The sequence below is a fragment of the Henckelia pumila genome, chromosome 1 (assembly GCF_033568475.1).
Source record: "Henckelia pumila isolate YLH828 chromosome 1, ASM3356847v2, whole genome shotgun sequence".
NCBI classification, from domain to species: Eukaryota; Viridiplantae; Streptophyta; class Magnoliopsida; order Lamiales; family Gesneriaceae; genus Henckelia; species Henckelia pumila.
The window spans coordinates 101,001,586-101,018,471 of NC_133120.1; the positions used below are offsets into that span (position 1 = coordinate 101,001,586).

Here is a 16,886-nt window from a genome sequence, read left to right on the forward strand (position 1 = left end):
TATAATTTTAAATATGAATGTGTAACCGTCAATTCACACGTGACAGGCTAAAAGAAAATAAGTTTTAGAAAATTGTCTAGAAAACCTATGACATTTGGCTTTACGTAAGAAAATTTTAAAAAAAAATACTTCGAATATTGGCAAAGAACTTTGATGTATGGTCCATATAATTTGCGTGGAAACTTGTAGTCTTTTGCATTAGAAAATAATATTGAGTCCCCTCCGAGTAGTTGGAAAATAGCCAGAAAACCACCACACAAACAGTGAACAAATTAAATTTCAGGAAATGATGGCTATACACAAATTACAATCGGTATTTTTTTTTATCAGACAATTTAATTTTTATACCAGATTGATTAGATATTAGTAGTAATAATTGCCACTAACTAATAAGATGTAAAGCATCGGCTAGCAAAACGAGTCGAAAATGTCTGGCTGCATTACTCCTACATTACAACATCTTTAGACAATCTCAACTCAGAAATCATTCAATCCGCGCGTCGTTACCCAACCATATTCGACCTACATCCAGGATCTCTAAATGGTAAACAGGTTACAAAGATATATGATCCAACAAATCTTTGCTTCTAACTTTTTTAGGGTGTACTGGGAGTATGTTCGGTCCCAGAAACATGGGACGCTGCCGCATCATCTTTTGATATTGCTACGTAGTTCACAGGAGCTACTGGTCTCGTGTCTCTCTTTGCATCTCTGTTTATAGATCGTGAACCGTTCTGATGAACGTTGAGAGAAAGACGTCTGCCAGCTGAACCGTTGGGGCCACCGTTGGCTCGTGGGCCAACCACTTTCTTGGTACTGATCTGTCTAGCTGGGCTTGGTGTTGAACCAAAGACGGTATCTTGTTCTTTGCTCACTTGTTCGCTGAACTTTTTCTGATCCTGTATGGAAAGTCAATTAAAGTTTGCCACAGATGAATCAGATGTTCGATAATGGCAACAAGGTTGAGGTGATGAAGTATGCAGATAATAAACTTACCCTTAACCTCTTTTTCTCCTCTTCTCTGTCTTGTCTAAGCATTGAATACTCGTCTAACATGGCAAGGAGAGGAACGCCATCATAGGTGAAAGTTACGCCACGATCTTTCTCCCATGCACGAGTTTTAGCAACCAAGCCGTCAACAAGGGCTGCGCGACCAAAACAATTAAATCTTGAATCAATAATTATGAATATTCGAGGCTTGTAGAAGTTACCCCCAAAAGAATAATTAAAAATTCAAGAAAAAGGGACGATTCAATATTTCTGAAGTCTAGATTACTCAATAGTGATGGGTTCTAAGAGTTATATATTTGCTAAGTATCACACGCTATTCCACATTTAACCAGCTTATATCTAGCCTTTCATGAATTCATCAGAAACATGACTTTCACTGCAAAAGTTAATTAATTAACTACTTGAGATGAATTTCCTCTTGCAGCTTGTAACGTTCCAAACTTGAGTTCTGCATGATCTCGAATGTATAAAAACTCAGATTTTCTGTCCACTTTTGATCTCTTGATATAAGCGGCTTATTTCTGTGCACCCAGAAATGTTCTACATTCCATAAAACTTTTTCATTCTTCAAAGGAGCATTTTTGTCCATTTAGGTAATAAATACAAGCAATCATAGAACAGCAAAGCTAAAAATGGACGGAAATCATCTACATGGTGGAATATGATATGAAACTAAACCACGAATTCAAGGAATAATGGGACTTTTTTATGCCCTCCCACCAAGATGATGTATAGCTTTTTTTAGCAGCCCACTGTTAAAAAATACCTCTCCACTTTGCTCAACCAGTATAATGTAACTCATATACGTGAACGTTATTTTCCTTTCAGCGGTGCCAACAGCGGCCAATCTTTGTTATAGCAACAGAATATTGCATAGTGCATGCTGTTACAGGTTTTTTGTGGGCTCACGGTAGTAATGGATCGGATCTTCAAGGGTGGTAATGAAGGCATAAAGCCCACAAGGGAGTGAGGAGAATCAGTTACAAGCACATGGAGAGGAAAATTGAAAAAGATAGGAGTGAGCGTGGGGGGAGGTAGGAGGAATTTTGTGAGTTAATGGCTAGCATTTGCTATAGAGAGGGAATTTATTCTGTTACTAGATTTCCTGCTCTAGGGGTTAGTCTCCTTGTGAGGACTGATTTCTTATGCATTTTTTCTTCGTAACACAGGCAATTTACCTGGAATCTTATTGACCAAGATACGTGCCTTTTCTGCTCTCTTCAGATTTAAGTGTGCACCTCTGCTTGCATTATACCTGTTGTCATCCTGTTTCACCAATGAAACATTGCTAGAACATTAGAACAATTGCATAGTCACCCCTACATAGTAATCAGAAGCTATACAAGAGGTAATGTCACATCAAAGTTTCCATAGCACATGGATGCTACATGAGATGCTTGCAAAAGAATTTTCAACCATTAATTGGTGTTTGATGGTGGAAGACACAGACCTAGCTGTATATGGGTGATGTATTCATTAGGAGTTAGGACAGGAAAACAGATTTAAATAAGATTCTGTTACTTATTTAAGTGCAACATATAAAATTATGTGAATAAATTTTTTTCCACCTCAAACTCACTGTGCCTAACCACTCATCTAAATGGAAATGTAGCAGCTAAATTTATTTGTTCATACTTGATATCTTTAAAACGAGTCAGAAAAGTGCACTGTCACTAGCCGAAGAAACTTCTCCAACCTCCCCATGCATGCAAGAAGAGTAAAACAGTAAGTATGTATAGAGAGGTAATAATGCTTTACCCGATTGTAATCTTCAAGCCAGCTTTCTTCTTCACAAGTCAACATCCATTTCTCAACCTTTTCCAAAATATCCTTCCTGCTCGTTGCCTCTTCTTTTGCTTTTGCTATCTGATTATCCATGTCAGCCAATAACTCGACAGGCTCAACTTTCCCTGAATCAATGAGTGTCAATATTTTTTCTCTAGCCGCCTCCGTATCAATCTCTATATGAGCACTAGTAAAAATATCCTCGAGTTCGGCCTGCCTCTTGAAAGCAATTTCTTTCATTCTGCTAGCTTTTAGCTGATCAAGTCTCTCAACTTCCACTTCAGCCTTGAAAAGTAAATAAATTACTAAATTAATAAATAACATGATGATGGTAACTGTTAACGCATAATGTCCACAAAATGAAGTACTCAAGTTGCCTGTTCAATGAGATCCAAAGCAAGAGCCCCAGGAATAGTAACTTCATCCACTGATACTGAAATATTGCAAGTAACATGATCAAACAGGTTACGTTCTTCTTGAGGTGTATCCATCAAATTCCAAAGATCAATTAGCTGGGTAGCCAGTTCTTGAAGCTGTAGTGTGAGCACAAGTCATGACACAGACAAAGTCAATTGGCCTACTTAACTCACTCACAAGAATAAAGCTCTTCATTAAAAAGCAAGCACCCACGTGAAGCAAATTGTAATTACAAGAACTTCCTCCCTAGCAAATATTTACCAACATTTAGAAAATTCTCAAAGTGGGAATCAATAACGCAATATCAGGTGTGAAGAGTTGGACTTAGTCAAGCATTTTCTGAATTTGTAACCAAAAAGGTTAAGAACTAGGGACACACGTCCTATGGATACCATTAGGGTGTGAGGATGAAAACTTTTCAGGGAGCCATTTTATGTGATTTGCACAATATTGCGAAAGAATGGTCTCCTTGACAAAATAATGAGCGTTTCATTAACACATACAGTTGAGAAGGTCAACACCAGTATCAGTATATCTGGAAAAATCAGCTTCGAACTAGCAGAATACCTTCTTTAACCTCTGCTTCTTATCTTCCTTCAGTGTTAAAACAGTCTTAGCCAATCTAGATAATGTATCATTGCTTATGCTTTTTGACTGCATGCCCCCGGAGTCATTGAGGCTTGGGTGGACTTCATTGACAGTACTAAAGAAGTCCATGCCAAGAACAGCACAAAGATCATGTACGGTGCTCACGAATTCAAGAACCTTGTGCAACCTCTCACTCTGCAAGAAACAAATGGACAAAACCACAAACTTTCTAATTGCTGAATCAGCCAAAAAAGTACCCCTTAGCTAATTTAAAGGAAAGTTTAAGGCTTCACCTTTTCTTTTTGAAGATCTTGGAGCTGGACCTGAAATCCATCTAGTTTCTTCACCGAAAGATCAGATTCGTCAACTGCTGGACTGTCCACCTGCTCGCCAGATCCATTGATTTCTGCACATATTTTCTGTATCTGAGATTGAACATCAGAAAACTCTTTTACTCTTTCATCCTTCTGTTTCCAAAGCTTTTTCAGCGCAGGATCTATGGCTGAAAGCTGTTCTTTAATCGTTCCCGATGTCTTGTCAGGCTGCAAAAGAAACAGGATCATTGTAATAACTCGCATTATTATCACCTCTAGAGCCCTTCATAATGTTCAAGTCTGTTTCCACATAATTCCATGGCAACCACTCACAATTCCGATATAAGTCTTCTCTCCAAGTGCTGACAAGAGGTTGGTGAGTTCAACTCTAGCATTAGCCAGTGTATGAAGAAGGTTAGCCCTAGATTTCACAGCATGGTCCACCTTTCTCTTATATACATCCAAGCACTCTTGCTCTAATTGAAGGAGCATCTGGTCCCGCTCCTCATCCCCTTCACCAACTTCATCCCAAATTTGCTGCATTACAACAAATATAGATGTCTATCAGGCAGTGGACAGTTTCAGGCACATAACAATTAGCTGAAACCATAGGGCATAAAGTTTTTAGTGCCATAAAATTCAAAAAAGTAAACTGCCTGCAATTGTTGTAGTAAGGATCCACAAGTAATTTGTCCATGAAGAGGATTTTCAGCTTCGACTGCTGCCATTTTGCTATGGCTCAAAGCAAACCTGAGAAAGGAAAATTCTCCAACATCAACCATTATTCTCCACAAACCACTCATCATTCCTCTCAGATACAAGATATAAGCAAAGCCATTGCTGGTTAAATTAAAAAATAAATCAGCTTCAGAGTTCCAAATTGCGAATACCAGATATTTCTTCTTTTGTAAGCAAGAAAGAAAAGCATAATTTGAAGACCATCCCGAGGTGTAATTCAATTTATATCTCATAAAGTAATCACAGCCAATAAGAAAATGCAACTGCCAGATAATGATACAAGCCAACCCAAGAAGAGCCTCGTATCTGCACATTGGCCTTCGACTTACATTTGTTTTCTGAAAATTCAGGACAACGCGCAACAACAGGCACACTCAATTTACGAAGTTTATGCCAAAATCAAAATCTGATGAAAAAACCATAACCAATACCACACCAAGGAGGTCGATTCCCTACTACGTACAATCAACTAACGGATCTAATAATACTCCGAAACTGAAATGAACCCACTAACGGAACATAGCATTAATGAAACATCACTTGAGCTCCACCGCAATCAATAAATTCAAAATGTAGCAAACAATAAACTATTCTAAACATGAAACATATAACTTCAAACCTCACATCCAACAAACAGCGTCCTAACCGAAGAATACAACTCCATCAAACAACGGCACGCAAAGTCGCAAACCCCGACGTTCACACAACTCCACAAACAACACTCACCACATTCGCTGCAAATAATTGCTAAAAACAACTTTTACATGCTCAGATCTCCCAGGAAAACCATTTTCGACAGGGAAAAGAAAAATTCAAAGCAAGGAATCACGCAAACACGTACGGAAACAGAGTTCACACTACACAAATCGCTTCCACAAAAAAAACGAGAGAAAATGCAGCAACGGAGATCAATGCTCGCCGGACCGTACGCCTGGCTTCGATGAGTTTCGAGACAGATCTAAAGAAATAGTATATTAATTTTGCTTCAGTGTGTTCAAGTTTGAAAGGACGGAGTGTAAGTCAGTCTGGAAAGAAAGGACAGAGAAAGAAAGATGATAGAGTCAGGGGAAAATGTTTTGGGGAATGGGAGCATAGGACCCACCAATACGTCGCCGTATTTGGAATTACGTGATTTTTCTTCCGATAAAAAAAAAAAAGAAACCCAAATAAATATTAAATGGTTGTTACCTTTTTTTTTCTTTAAAGATAAATGGTTGTTACTTAATTTTGTTGTTGGGTGGTTTTTCGATATACAGTACTAAAAATATTGGTATGAAAAAACTTATATCGATATCGATAACGAAATTTCAAAATTTTGGTATGAAAAAAATTCATATTGATACTGTATAGATACCGAAAAAAAAATCGATATATTAAAAAAATGTATGTATATCAAAAAAATTTCGATACCATATATCAAAAATTTAATATTTTGATTCGGTATGTCAGCCGTTTGCATATGCGCTCCACTAAAAAAATAATTATATCTCACTTGCAATAACGGGATGGGTTTGGTTTACTTCTCTGTTTGGTATGTTATAATTTTTAAATGATAAATATTAAAAAGATAAATGGATTTGTTTGGTATGCATATTAATAATCTATGTATAATTTATTTTATTCAATTTTACATTTTTTGTCATATTATTTATCTATCTACTAATTATTTATCTTACATCAATCAAATCATTAATTAATTATTTTATATCAATCAAATCATTGAATTTAAATTATTATATTACTCTTTATAAATAATACTATTCATATTTCTTAATTATTAAAATGACAAAATTGTAATTTTATCATTTTATCTAAAATTTAATCAATCAAATCAAACAAACTATAATATATCAATCCTATAAAAAAAAACTGATATTCATTATCCGAGAAACTTAATTACTATTGATGTCCCTAGAAAATATACGGGTCTAACCCGACCCGAGCCCAATAATCCATATTTTTGGAAATACACTTTGGGGCCCATTTAGTCTTATTTTATGAGAAACCTAGTCTGAAATGGCCCTGATAGGGAATAAGATCGTAATCATGAATACATGGGCTTGAACCCTAATTGGTATGGTTGGAGCCCGACCCGAGCCCAAGAAGGGTCCAATATCTGAAACCTTCCCCTATTCTCGAGCACATAAAGATCATCAACAGATAAGGATAATATCTTATGAATCCAATATTTGATATTATCTTCAAATTGATATTAGAATCCTACTTGGTCAGGGCTCTTACCCGACTAGAGTCCTGCTCTAACACATGTTCTACCTTGACAAGGTAACCTACCACTCCAAACCCCTATAAATACAGGTATGGTTCATGATTTATTCATTCATCTCTTATATTCACTTCTTGCTCACACACTCACGCACGCATATTCTCTTGTTCTTCCTTATAGTCACGCTCTTTTACTTTCGAGCACTGACTTAGGCATCGGAGGGGTCACGCCGAAAACACTTTCGGCGCCCCCTAACTTGGCTTTTGTTTGTGCAGTGCACGTGAGACCCGACCCGACCCGTTTTGTGGAGGATTTGGAGATTCGCTCTACCAGACCGAACCCGGAGGAAAAAATCGACATCATCAATTGGCGCCGTCTGTGGGAAATTGAAGAAAAAGAGTTGAGATGGCTGATGCAAATGGAGTCAACGAAGAAATAAATCAACTTATCACCGCTGCTGTTGAAAGAGCTATGGCTGCAAGGGCGGAAACCAATCCCCCTCCCCCACCACCAGGTCAGAACGCGCAGTTAGAGGAAATCAGGAAACTGAAGGAGGAGATGGAGCTCTTGAAGAAGAAACAATCTGGATACCTAGCCACGCCAGTGCGGAATATTCCCTTCTCTCCTGAAATATTGGAGTCCGAACTCCCCAAAAACTTTAAATTTCCGCATATTGGGGAATATGATGGGAAAGGGGACCCGGATGAGCATCTGTCCCGTTTTGAGAATGCGGCATTGTTGCATAAATATTCTGACCCGATCAAGTGTCGGGTCTTTCTCAATACTTTGATAGGACCGGCTCAACAATGGTTCAACTTATTACGCCAAGGAGATATCAAGGAGTTCAAGGATTTCAGCAAGGCCTTCCTACACCACTTTGCTAGTAGCAAAAAATACCATACGACTACTCTTAGTCTTTTTGCTATCAAACAGCAAGGTCAAGAAGATTTGCGAGTATATGTTCGTCAATTTAGTGCCTTGGCCCTGGAAGTACCTACTGCCACCACTGACCTGCTTATCAGTGCCTTTACCCAAGGACTTGCTACAAGGGATTTTCTTAAATCCCTGATCAAAAAACCGCCGTCTACCTACGATGAAGTGCTTGCTCGGGCCGAAAAATATGTGAATCTAGAGGAGGTACAAGTTTCCCGTATGAATAATGGGATGGACAGGCCACCAAGTCCGAAGAACGCCCAGGCCCCTAACACACCTCGGAGGATGGGACCATCTCCCCGACCCGAGCTGCTTGGGCAATTCACTTCTTTCACTCCTCTAAGGATGGGTAAAACTCAGGCTATGCGAATATGTGAAGAAAAAAAACTTCTACAGAGACCTCCATGGAGCGAGCAGGGGCCCTGTAGACCAAAGTCTAACAAGTATTGTGACTTTCACAATGAGTATGAGCACAATAGTAATGATTGTCGTCAACTGGAGCAGGAAATTGAAAGAATAATACAACAGGAGCCAGGGATGAGTGATAGGTTGGCACGACAAAAAGGAGGATATCCCTCGAATAAAAGGAGTCACGAAGGTCCTGATCATTACGCACCAAGACCCCGACCTGGTCTACCCCAGGGAAATTTCCAACGCCCGAACCAGAATCAGCCCGGGAATAACCAGGGACCACCCTCTCCCACAAAAGGTGTTATCAACATGATATCTGGGGGACCGACTGATGGAGATTCCACTAGGGCAAGGAAGACAAGTAGTCCGAAACTGAGCAACATGGAGATAGTTGACCAGGTGGTTAGAACAGGCCCGACCCTTTCCTTTGGCCCGGGTGATTTGAAAGGTTTGTCGGATACTACTCATAATGATGCATTGGTTATTCGAGCTCTGGTCGCTAATTATGACGTGGCCCGAATTTTTGTGGAATCGGGAAGCTCGGTCAATGTACTGTTCCAAGAAACCATAAACCATATGGATTTGGGGGAATATAAGGTAGAGCCGGTGGTGACATCGTTGTTCGGGTTCACGGGTCATGCCATCCGACCTACGGGATTGATCAATTTGCCGCTCACTTTGGGCAAGGATTGTACAAGTAAAACTCGGATTGTCAGCTTTATTATCGTGGATGCACCATCAACATACAACGTTATCTTGGAAAGACCAGCCATGACTACGTTCATGGTCGTGGCTTCCGCACTATATCAAAAAATAAAATTTCCTGTGGGTAATGAAGTGGGAGAGGTCCAGGGAGATCAAAAGATTTCTCGAAAGTGCTATGTGGAAGAGGTACGAATAGAACAAAAGGCAGTCAAAATCAACCATGATGACCGACCCGGGCCGAGAGATCGGGAACAAGTAAACTTATTGGAAGAAAACGCCTCTGTTATGGCTGAGAAAGAGTGTGAAGAGATCATAATCTGCCCCCCAACTGGTTCGGTCAAGGTTGCTCGGACGCTAGAACCTATTCTTAAAAAACAACTAATACAGTGTTTGATGGAGAACAAAAACGCCTTCGCTTGGTCCGTATTCGACCTCTTGGGAGTATGGAGAGAAGTAATGGAGCACAAGTTGAATGTTATACGAGACTTCCGCCCTATTATTCAGAAAAAACGACATTTTGGGCCCGAAAAAGACGCTGTGATTCAGGGGCAAGTTGAGGAACTCTTGAAGGCCGGACACATTCAGGAGGTATATTTCTCGACTTGGTTGTCAAATGTGGTCTTGGTACCCAAGTCCTCGGGTAAATGGCGCATGTGCGTAGACTTCCGTGATCTGAACAAGGCCTGTCCAAAAGATTGCTATCCCTTGCCCCGAATTGACCAGCTGGTGGATTCCACATCTGGGCATGAATTATTGTGTTTTCTGGACGCTTATCAGGGGTATCATCAAATTCCCCTGGCTAAGCAAGATCAAGATAAGGTGAGTTTTGTCACCTCTACAGGAACTTATTGCTACGTGGTTATGCCTTTTGGGCTCAAGAATGCTGGGGCCACTTATCAAAGACTAATGGACAAAGTTTTCAAGCAACAAATAGGCAAGAACATCGAAGTATATGTGGACGATATTTTGGTCAAAACCCGAACAGCTCATCAATTCATTGCCGACCTGACCCAGACATTCCAGACACTACGTGATTATCGATTAAAGTTAAACCCGAGCAAGTGCACATTTGGGGTTCAGACTGGGAAATTTCTGGGATATATGGTCACTAGGAGAGGAATTGAAGCTAACCCGAAAAAATTTCAAGCCATTATCTCTATGGAGTCGCCCAAAAATATACAGGAGGTACAAAGGTTGTCTGGAAGGATTGCCGCATTGGCTCGCTTCATATCAAGATCAGCAGATAAGAGTTTCCTGTTCTTCAAAGCACTCAGAAAAACTAAAAATTTTGAATGGGATGAACAGAGTGAGAAATCTTTTCAAGAGTTAAAAAAGTATCTAAAAGAGTTACCGGTGTTGAACAAACCAGTACAGGGAGAAGATCTCTTCGTGTATCTGGCTGTCACACCCCGGGCTGCTAGCTCGGTCCTGGTTCGGAAGGAGGGGGTGAATCATCTGCCGGTCTACTTTGTCAGTCATGCCCTGAAGGGAGCAGAACTCAATTATATGACTCAAGAAAAGTTAGCTCTGGCCCTCGTCATTACAACTAGAAAATTGAGACCTTACTTCTTATCCCACCCGATCACTGTTCTTACCAATAGTGCCTTGGGAAAAATTGCAGCCAACCCAGATGCATCGGGAAGACTGATCAAGTGGATTACAAAGTTAAGTGAGTACGACATAAAATTTGAGCCCCGTACTACCATCAAAGCTCAAGCCCTAGCTGATTTCTTGGCAGAAACTATTCAGTTAAAACAAGAGGACCATTGGAAGATATTTGTAGATGGATCATCTTGTCAAACAGGAAGCGGGGTTGGGATTGTGATAATATCACCCTGGGGCGAGGAAACCAACATCTCGATAAGGTTGGATTTCCGAGCATCTAATAATGAAGCAGAATATGAAGCCCTCCTGCTCGGACTAAAGGCTGCTCGGAATCTTGGTATATCCCGAGCTACCCTTTATTCAGACTCATAATTGGCCATACAACAGAGCAAGGGGAAGTTTGAAACCAAGAATGAAAAGATGATAAAATATGCTCAAGCATTAGATAAAGCTAAGGAAGAGTTTACCGAGCTCACTATGGAGTTGATCCCGAGAACTAAAAATACGAAAGCCGATCACTTGGCTCGTCTCGCAAGTTCCGTGGGTGAGCCACTCGAGCCCGTACTAAAAGGGAAAGAGCTGGTATCCCAACTTGAAAGTTTGGACGACCTGATAGCAGACGTACCTGAAGGAGATTGGAGGTATGAAATCCACAAATATCTGACTAAGGATGAGCTCCCGAACGATAACAAGAAGGCTCGGGAAATTAAAAGGAGAGCTTTGCGTTTTGTGATGGGTGACAAGATACTTTTCAAAAGGTCATTCTCTCAACCTCTGCTCAAGTGTCTTGGCCCGGATGAAGCTAATTATGTTTTGCGAGAGATTCATGAAGGCTGTTGTGGGAATCACTTGGGTAGCATAGCCCTAGCTCGGAAAGCCTTCCTGGCCGGTTTCTTCTGGCCCACTATGAAGAAGGATGCTTCCGTCCTGGTCAATTCATGCTACAATTTCCAGAGGCATGCCAATTTACAGTTGAGGCCTGCAGAGTTTATGAAGGCAGTAGTAGCCGCCTGTCCTTTCGATCAATGGGGAATGGATATTGTCGGGCCATTCCCGGTCAGCACGGGTCAGAGAAAATTCTTATTGGTGGCCGTGGATTATTTCTCAAAGTGGGTCGAGGCCGAGCCATTAGCCAAAATCACAGAAAAAGAAGTCTTGAATTTCTTATGGAAGAATATTGTTTGTCGGTTCGGAATACCGCGCAGGCTCATATCAGACAATGGAAGACAATTTTGTGGCTCTAAGGTCCAAGCTTGGTGTAAACAGATGAAAATTGAACAAATTTTTACATCTGTTGCTTACCCCCAAGGGAATGGACAAGTGAAGGTTACTAACAGAACTATTGTGCAAACACTCAAGAGCAGGTTAGATTCAGCTAAGGAAAAATGGGTGGATGAGCTTCCATCCGTATTATGGTCTTATCGAACTACAACAAGGTTCGGGACGGATGAAACACCATATAATATGGTGTACGGGACGGAGGCAGTCCTTCCTGCTGAGATTGGACAAGAAAGTGCCCGGATCATAGCCTACGGCCCGGATAACAATAAACTGAGGGCCATGGATTTAGATTTTGTGGAAGAAAACCGAGCTAGAGCAGCAGTTCGATTAACAGCTTATCGTAAAAGAATGACCCGAGCCTATAACAAACGGGTCTACCCTCGGGCCTTTCAAGAGGGGGACTTGGTTATGATGAAAATTCAACACCATAGGGAGAGAGAAAAACTAGATGCGAAATATGAAGGACCCTTCAAGGTGGTAGGGAAAGCAGGAGTGACTGCTTATTAATTGGAAGATTCGCAAGGAAGGAAAGGAAAAAGGCCGTGGAATGCTCAACATTTGAAGAAATATTACTCCTAAGATCCCAACCAGAGTTAGGACAACCGACCTCATAAAGAGCACGGGGTTGTGAGTTATTTTGTTATTTTTTGTTTGAAGTTTGATAGTGGTAGTAGTTGAGTTCTTCTGTTATTTCTTAAATCTTTAAGATATGTTTTGTGAATTATCAATGAAAAAATGACATGCTTTGTCAAACAAAATTAAAGCCCGATCAACTCGGCACATACCACGCCATTCGTGGTCAGAAACCAAGCCCGATCAACTCGGCACATACCACGCCATTCGTGATCAGAAACCAAGCCCGATCAACTCGGAACATACCACGCCATTCATGGTCAGAAACCAAGCCCGATCAACTCGTCACATACCACGCCATTCGTGGTCAGAAACCAAGCCCAAGCAACTCGGCACATACCACGCCATTCATGGTCAGAAACCAAGCCCGATCAACTCGGCACACACCACGCCATTCGTGGTCAAATCAAAATTAAAGCCCGATCAGTTCGGCATTTACCACGCTATTCGTGGTCAGAATCCAAGCCCGACCAGCTCGGCACTCACCACGTCATTCGTGGTCAAAATTAAAGTCCGATCAGTTCGACACATACCACGCCATTCGTGGTCAGAAACCAAGCCCGAGCAACTCGGCACATACCACGCCATTCGTGGTCAGAAACCAAGCCCGATCAACTCGGCACACACCACGCCATTCGTGGTCAAATCAAAATTAAAGACCGATCAGTTCGGCATTTACCACGCCATTCGTGGTCAGAATCCAAGCCCGACCAGCTCGGCACTCACCACGCCATTCGTGGTCAAAATTAAAGCCCGATCAGTTCGGCATTTACCACGCCATTCGTGGTCAGAATCCAAGCCCGACCAGCTCAGCACTCACCACGCCATTCGTGGTCAAAATTAATGCCTGATCAGTTCGGCATTTACCACGTCATTCGTGGTCAAAATCCAAGTCCGACCAGCTCGGCACTCACCAAACCATTCGTGATCAAGATTAAAGCCTGATAAGCTCGGCACACACCACCCCATTCGAGGTCAAAATAAAAAATTTAGCCCGATCAGTTGGGCAATCACCACGAACTTTGGGATCCGATTAAAATTTACATTAAATAGTGTATCATAAAGGATTACCAGCTCGGGCATTACTTTTATACTTGGCAAAATTTTGTTAACATTCCAGCTCGGGAATTCATTCAATACTTGGCAAAATTATGTTAAAATTTTAGCTCGGGAATTTATTCAATACTTAGCAAAATTTTGTTATCATTCCAGCTCGGGAATTAAAATTATATTCGGCAAAATTCTGAACAATTTATACATCCAACACGGGTCATCCATTCATAATACGGAATAAATTAAAAACCAAAAAGAAGACCGCGCAGAGTCTAGAAATGGAACTTGTTCGGAACATTGTTTTCAACATTAAAAGAGAAAAAAAAAAAAACTAAGGAGCAGCATCCTCCTTTTGCTTAGGCTCTTTTTCCTCCTGGTCAGCCTCCTCCCATTCGGATTTCCCCTCCTCGTCAAGCAAGTCATCTAAGGCTTTGGCTGAGTCAAGGGAGGAAAAAGGATGTTCAGCCTCAGAATATCCTTCAGCCCTGATCTGGGCCAAACATCCCTTGAAGCCATCTTCAAAGAATGCCACATTCTTCTCAGCACAAAGGTCGGCAAAATCAGAGGAATTGATAAAATCCTCCTTCTTTTTTGACCATCCGACCTCGAACTCTTTATCCTTGGTAGCCAGAACAGCCTCGAGCTCGATAATACGCTTCTTGGCCTCATCCCACCCGTCTTGAGCTGTCTCAATATCCGACTCATATCATACACTTCCTGGTCATGAGCAGCTTTGATATCACGAATCTGTCCAGTCAATGCAGCTATCCGCTTCACCAAGGCATCTTGATTCAAATAATGGTCAGCACGGGCCTTATAGGAGCAGGCAGTAATCTCTCCCGACTAGACGACAACCTAGAAAGAGAAATATAGTGTATCATTCATAGGAAAAATGATAAAAGTAATTTTTTAAGTTTATAATTAACCCAAAAATTACCTGCATGAGGGCCAAGGCCAGAGACTCCTCAGCCTCTTTATCTGGTACCGCCCGAACTATCTCTAGGTCCTCTGTAGAGACCATGTGCTGCATAATATTCAAGCTCCCGGACTGGTCTGATCGGGCAAAGAAGGAGACTCCCGGGCTGTAGGGGTGGTCGGGATCACCTCGTTCCATATGCTCGGGAAAGGACCCAAGATCAATATAAGCTTTCTCTTTCCCCTTCCCGGAGGCAGCGATGTTAGCCCGAGAAAGGGGCTCAGTCTTGCTCAGGGTTTCATCTCCTCGGACTTTTTTAGAAGTCTTCTTGAGTTCCAGCTCGGGAATACGAGGGTCGGATTCAGTGACAGATTCCGTAGAGGCCTCGGGTTTCTTTCTTTTCAACCTCTTGGCCGCGGCTCCGAAATCGGCTGGCATTTCTGCTTGAGCTATCCGGTCGTCTGAAAAAAAATGTATATATATATACATATATATATATAACAAGGTTAAAAAAAAGGGAGGAGAATAAATAAATAAGGGGTGCACGGGAGAGTAAAGTAACGAATGATTAAATGGTTAAGTATTCCTACCTAAATCACCCTGGACTTCTATTCCTTTTCTACAGAAGCCATATGTGCATAAGAGATCATCCTTGATCAAACTCTCGATATTGAAGATTTTAACAGAAAGGGTGGCCAAGAAGTTGGTGAAATTGTGGCTGGGCTGAGCAGGAGGATCAGGAGAAATAAAATTCATAGCCCAGTTTGAACGGCATAGCCAGGGCTGCTCGGGCTCGGGTCGGACAAAGAAATATCTATTATTCCAACCTTTGTGGGAGCTTGGTTTCCCTTTTAGAAATTGGTATTCAGAACGGAGGGAAATATAAAATCGGCCCAGGGCGGTTTTCTTAATTTGAAGAAATTTGGTGAAGTTTTCTATGTTTAAGGGGACTCGGAAAAAACAGAATAAAACTCCTAAAGATAATATCGAGCCAAAAAAGTTAGGAGTAAGCTGGCTCGGACATATACAAAAATATTGACACAGGGCCAAAATGATGTTCGGGATGGGGAACCTCAGGCCCATTTTCACTTGATCTAGGCTAAAACTTAAGTATCCTTCAGGAGGCTTATGAGCCTGGTCCCTACGACGCGGGAGCAATAAGTCATAAGTATCAGGCATGCCTGACCTGTCCCTAATAGTTGGGCCTATGTCTGGACTAAGGTGGGAGGCTAGGATTTGGAACCAATGTTTGCCTTCCGATCTTAGTCGGGCCTCATCAGTCTTGAGGGCATGAAGCCTTCGCATCTTGGCATCCCGAGTCTCGACGGGACTCGGGTCGACATCTGACCCTGAAGAGGCAGAATGCTCGGATGCCTCGTGAGGGAGAGGAGATTCGATAAAAGCAACTATTTCCCGGACAGTATTTTCGTCCGGGGAAGACATCTTAATTTAATATTTAAAACAAAGAAACTTACAGAGGAAGTTGATTGATCGAAAAGTATAAAAGAGGAGCTCGATGGTTGACCGATCAGAAATGAAACGGGAATAGTGGCTCGGGTCGGGGTACCTCACGGAATTTTGACAGAGTAACGCCCACGCTGTAAAGGTGAAAAATGAAGTTTTTTTTACCGCCCTATTTATAGGAGGATTGAATTGATCTTGACCGTCTGATGATAATCTTGATCAGCGGTCCGGGGTGAGCCGCGTCACTCAGGGAATCTCTCAAAAATTGTACCATCGCGAGATCTCTGCCGTCTAGAGAAAGCACACGACAAGGATCGAGATCCGGACCGTTCACAGAAGACACATTGTGGTATATTACACTACACACAGGGTATATGGGGCTCGGGGTCCGGTCAGAGGACTATATGGTCTAAATTTCATACTTCTTTAGACCAGTAGGGGGAGGTACTATTGATGTCCCTAGAAAATATACGGGTCTAACCCGACCCGAGCCCAATAATCCATATTTTTGGAAATACACTTTGGGGTCCATTTAGTCTTATTTTATGAGAAGCCTAGTCTGAAATGGCCCTGGTAGGGAATAAGATCGTAATCATGAATACATGGGCTTGAACCCTAACTGGTATGGTTGGAGCCCGACCCGAGCCCAAGAAGGATCCAATATCTGGAACCTTCCCCTATTCTCGAGCACATAAAGATCATCAACAGATAAGGATAATATCTTATGAATCCAATATTTGATATTATCTTCAAATTGATATTAGAATCCTACTTGGTCAGGGCTCTTACCCGAGTAGAGTCCTGCTCT

At 41.5% G+C, this 16,886-nt stretch overlaps 2 protein-coding genes across 2 annotated transcripts; one reads left to right on the top strand and one right to left on the bottom strand.

The window, feature by feature from the left end:
• Nucleotides 1-419: 419 nt before the first annotated feature.
• On the bottom strand, nucleotides 420-5,902 carry LOC140883862 (65-kDa microtubule-associated protein 1-like). The gene is made up of 10 exons (XM_073290465.1): nucleotides 5,695-5,902; nucleotides 4,772-4,865; nucleotides 4,449-4,652; nucleotides 4,095-4,343; nucleotides 3,781-3,996; nucleotides 3,174-3,329; nucleotides 2,770-3,081; nucleotides 2,190-2,277; nucleotides 997-1,145; nucleotides 420-899 (listed from the first exon to the last, which is right to left on the bottom strand). Exons 2-10 carry the CDS (start codon nucleotides 4,841-4,843, stop codon nucleotides 597-599), a joined length of 1,749 nt encoding a protein of 582 aa, XP_073146566.1. The 5' UTR covers nucleotides 4,844-4,865; nucleotides 5,695-5,902; the 3' UTR covers nucleotides 420-596.
• A 1,580-nt stretch (nucleotides 5,903-7,482) lies between these two features.
• LOC140870727 (uncharacterized) lies at nucleotides 7,483-11,103 on the top strand. Its single transcript, XM_073273123.1, has one exon. It carries the CDS (start codon nucleotides 7,483-7,485, stop codon nucleotides 11,101-11,103), a length of 3,621 nt encoding a protein of 1,206 aa, XP_073129224.1.
• The last annotated feature ends 5,783 nt before the right edge of the window (nucleotides 11,104-16,886 follow it).

Coding starts and splice junctions, on each gene's coding strand:
- LOC140883862 (XM_073290465.1), bottom strand. CDS start 4,843: ATGGCAGCAGTCGAAGCTGAAAATCCTCTTCATGGACAAATTACTTGT. Junction 2,278..2,769: donor GGCTTGAAGATTACAATCGG/GTAAAGCATTAT, acceptor TTGGTGAAACAG/GATGACAACAGGTATAATGC. Junction 900..996: donor AGGAGAAAAAGAGGTTAAGG/GTAAGTTTATTA, acceptor CTTTCCATACAG/GATCAGAAAAAGTTCAGCGA.
- LOC140870727 (XM_073273123.1), top strand. CDS start 7,483: ATGGCTGATGCAAATGGAGTCAACGAAGAAATAAATCAACTTATCACC.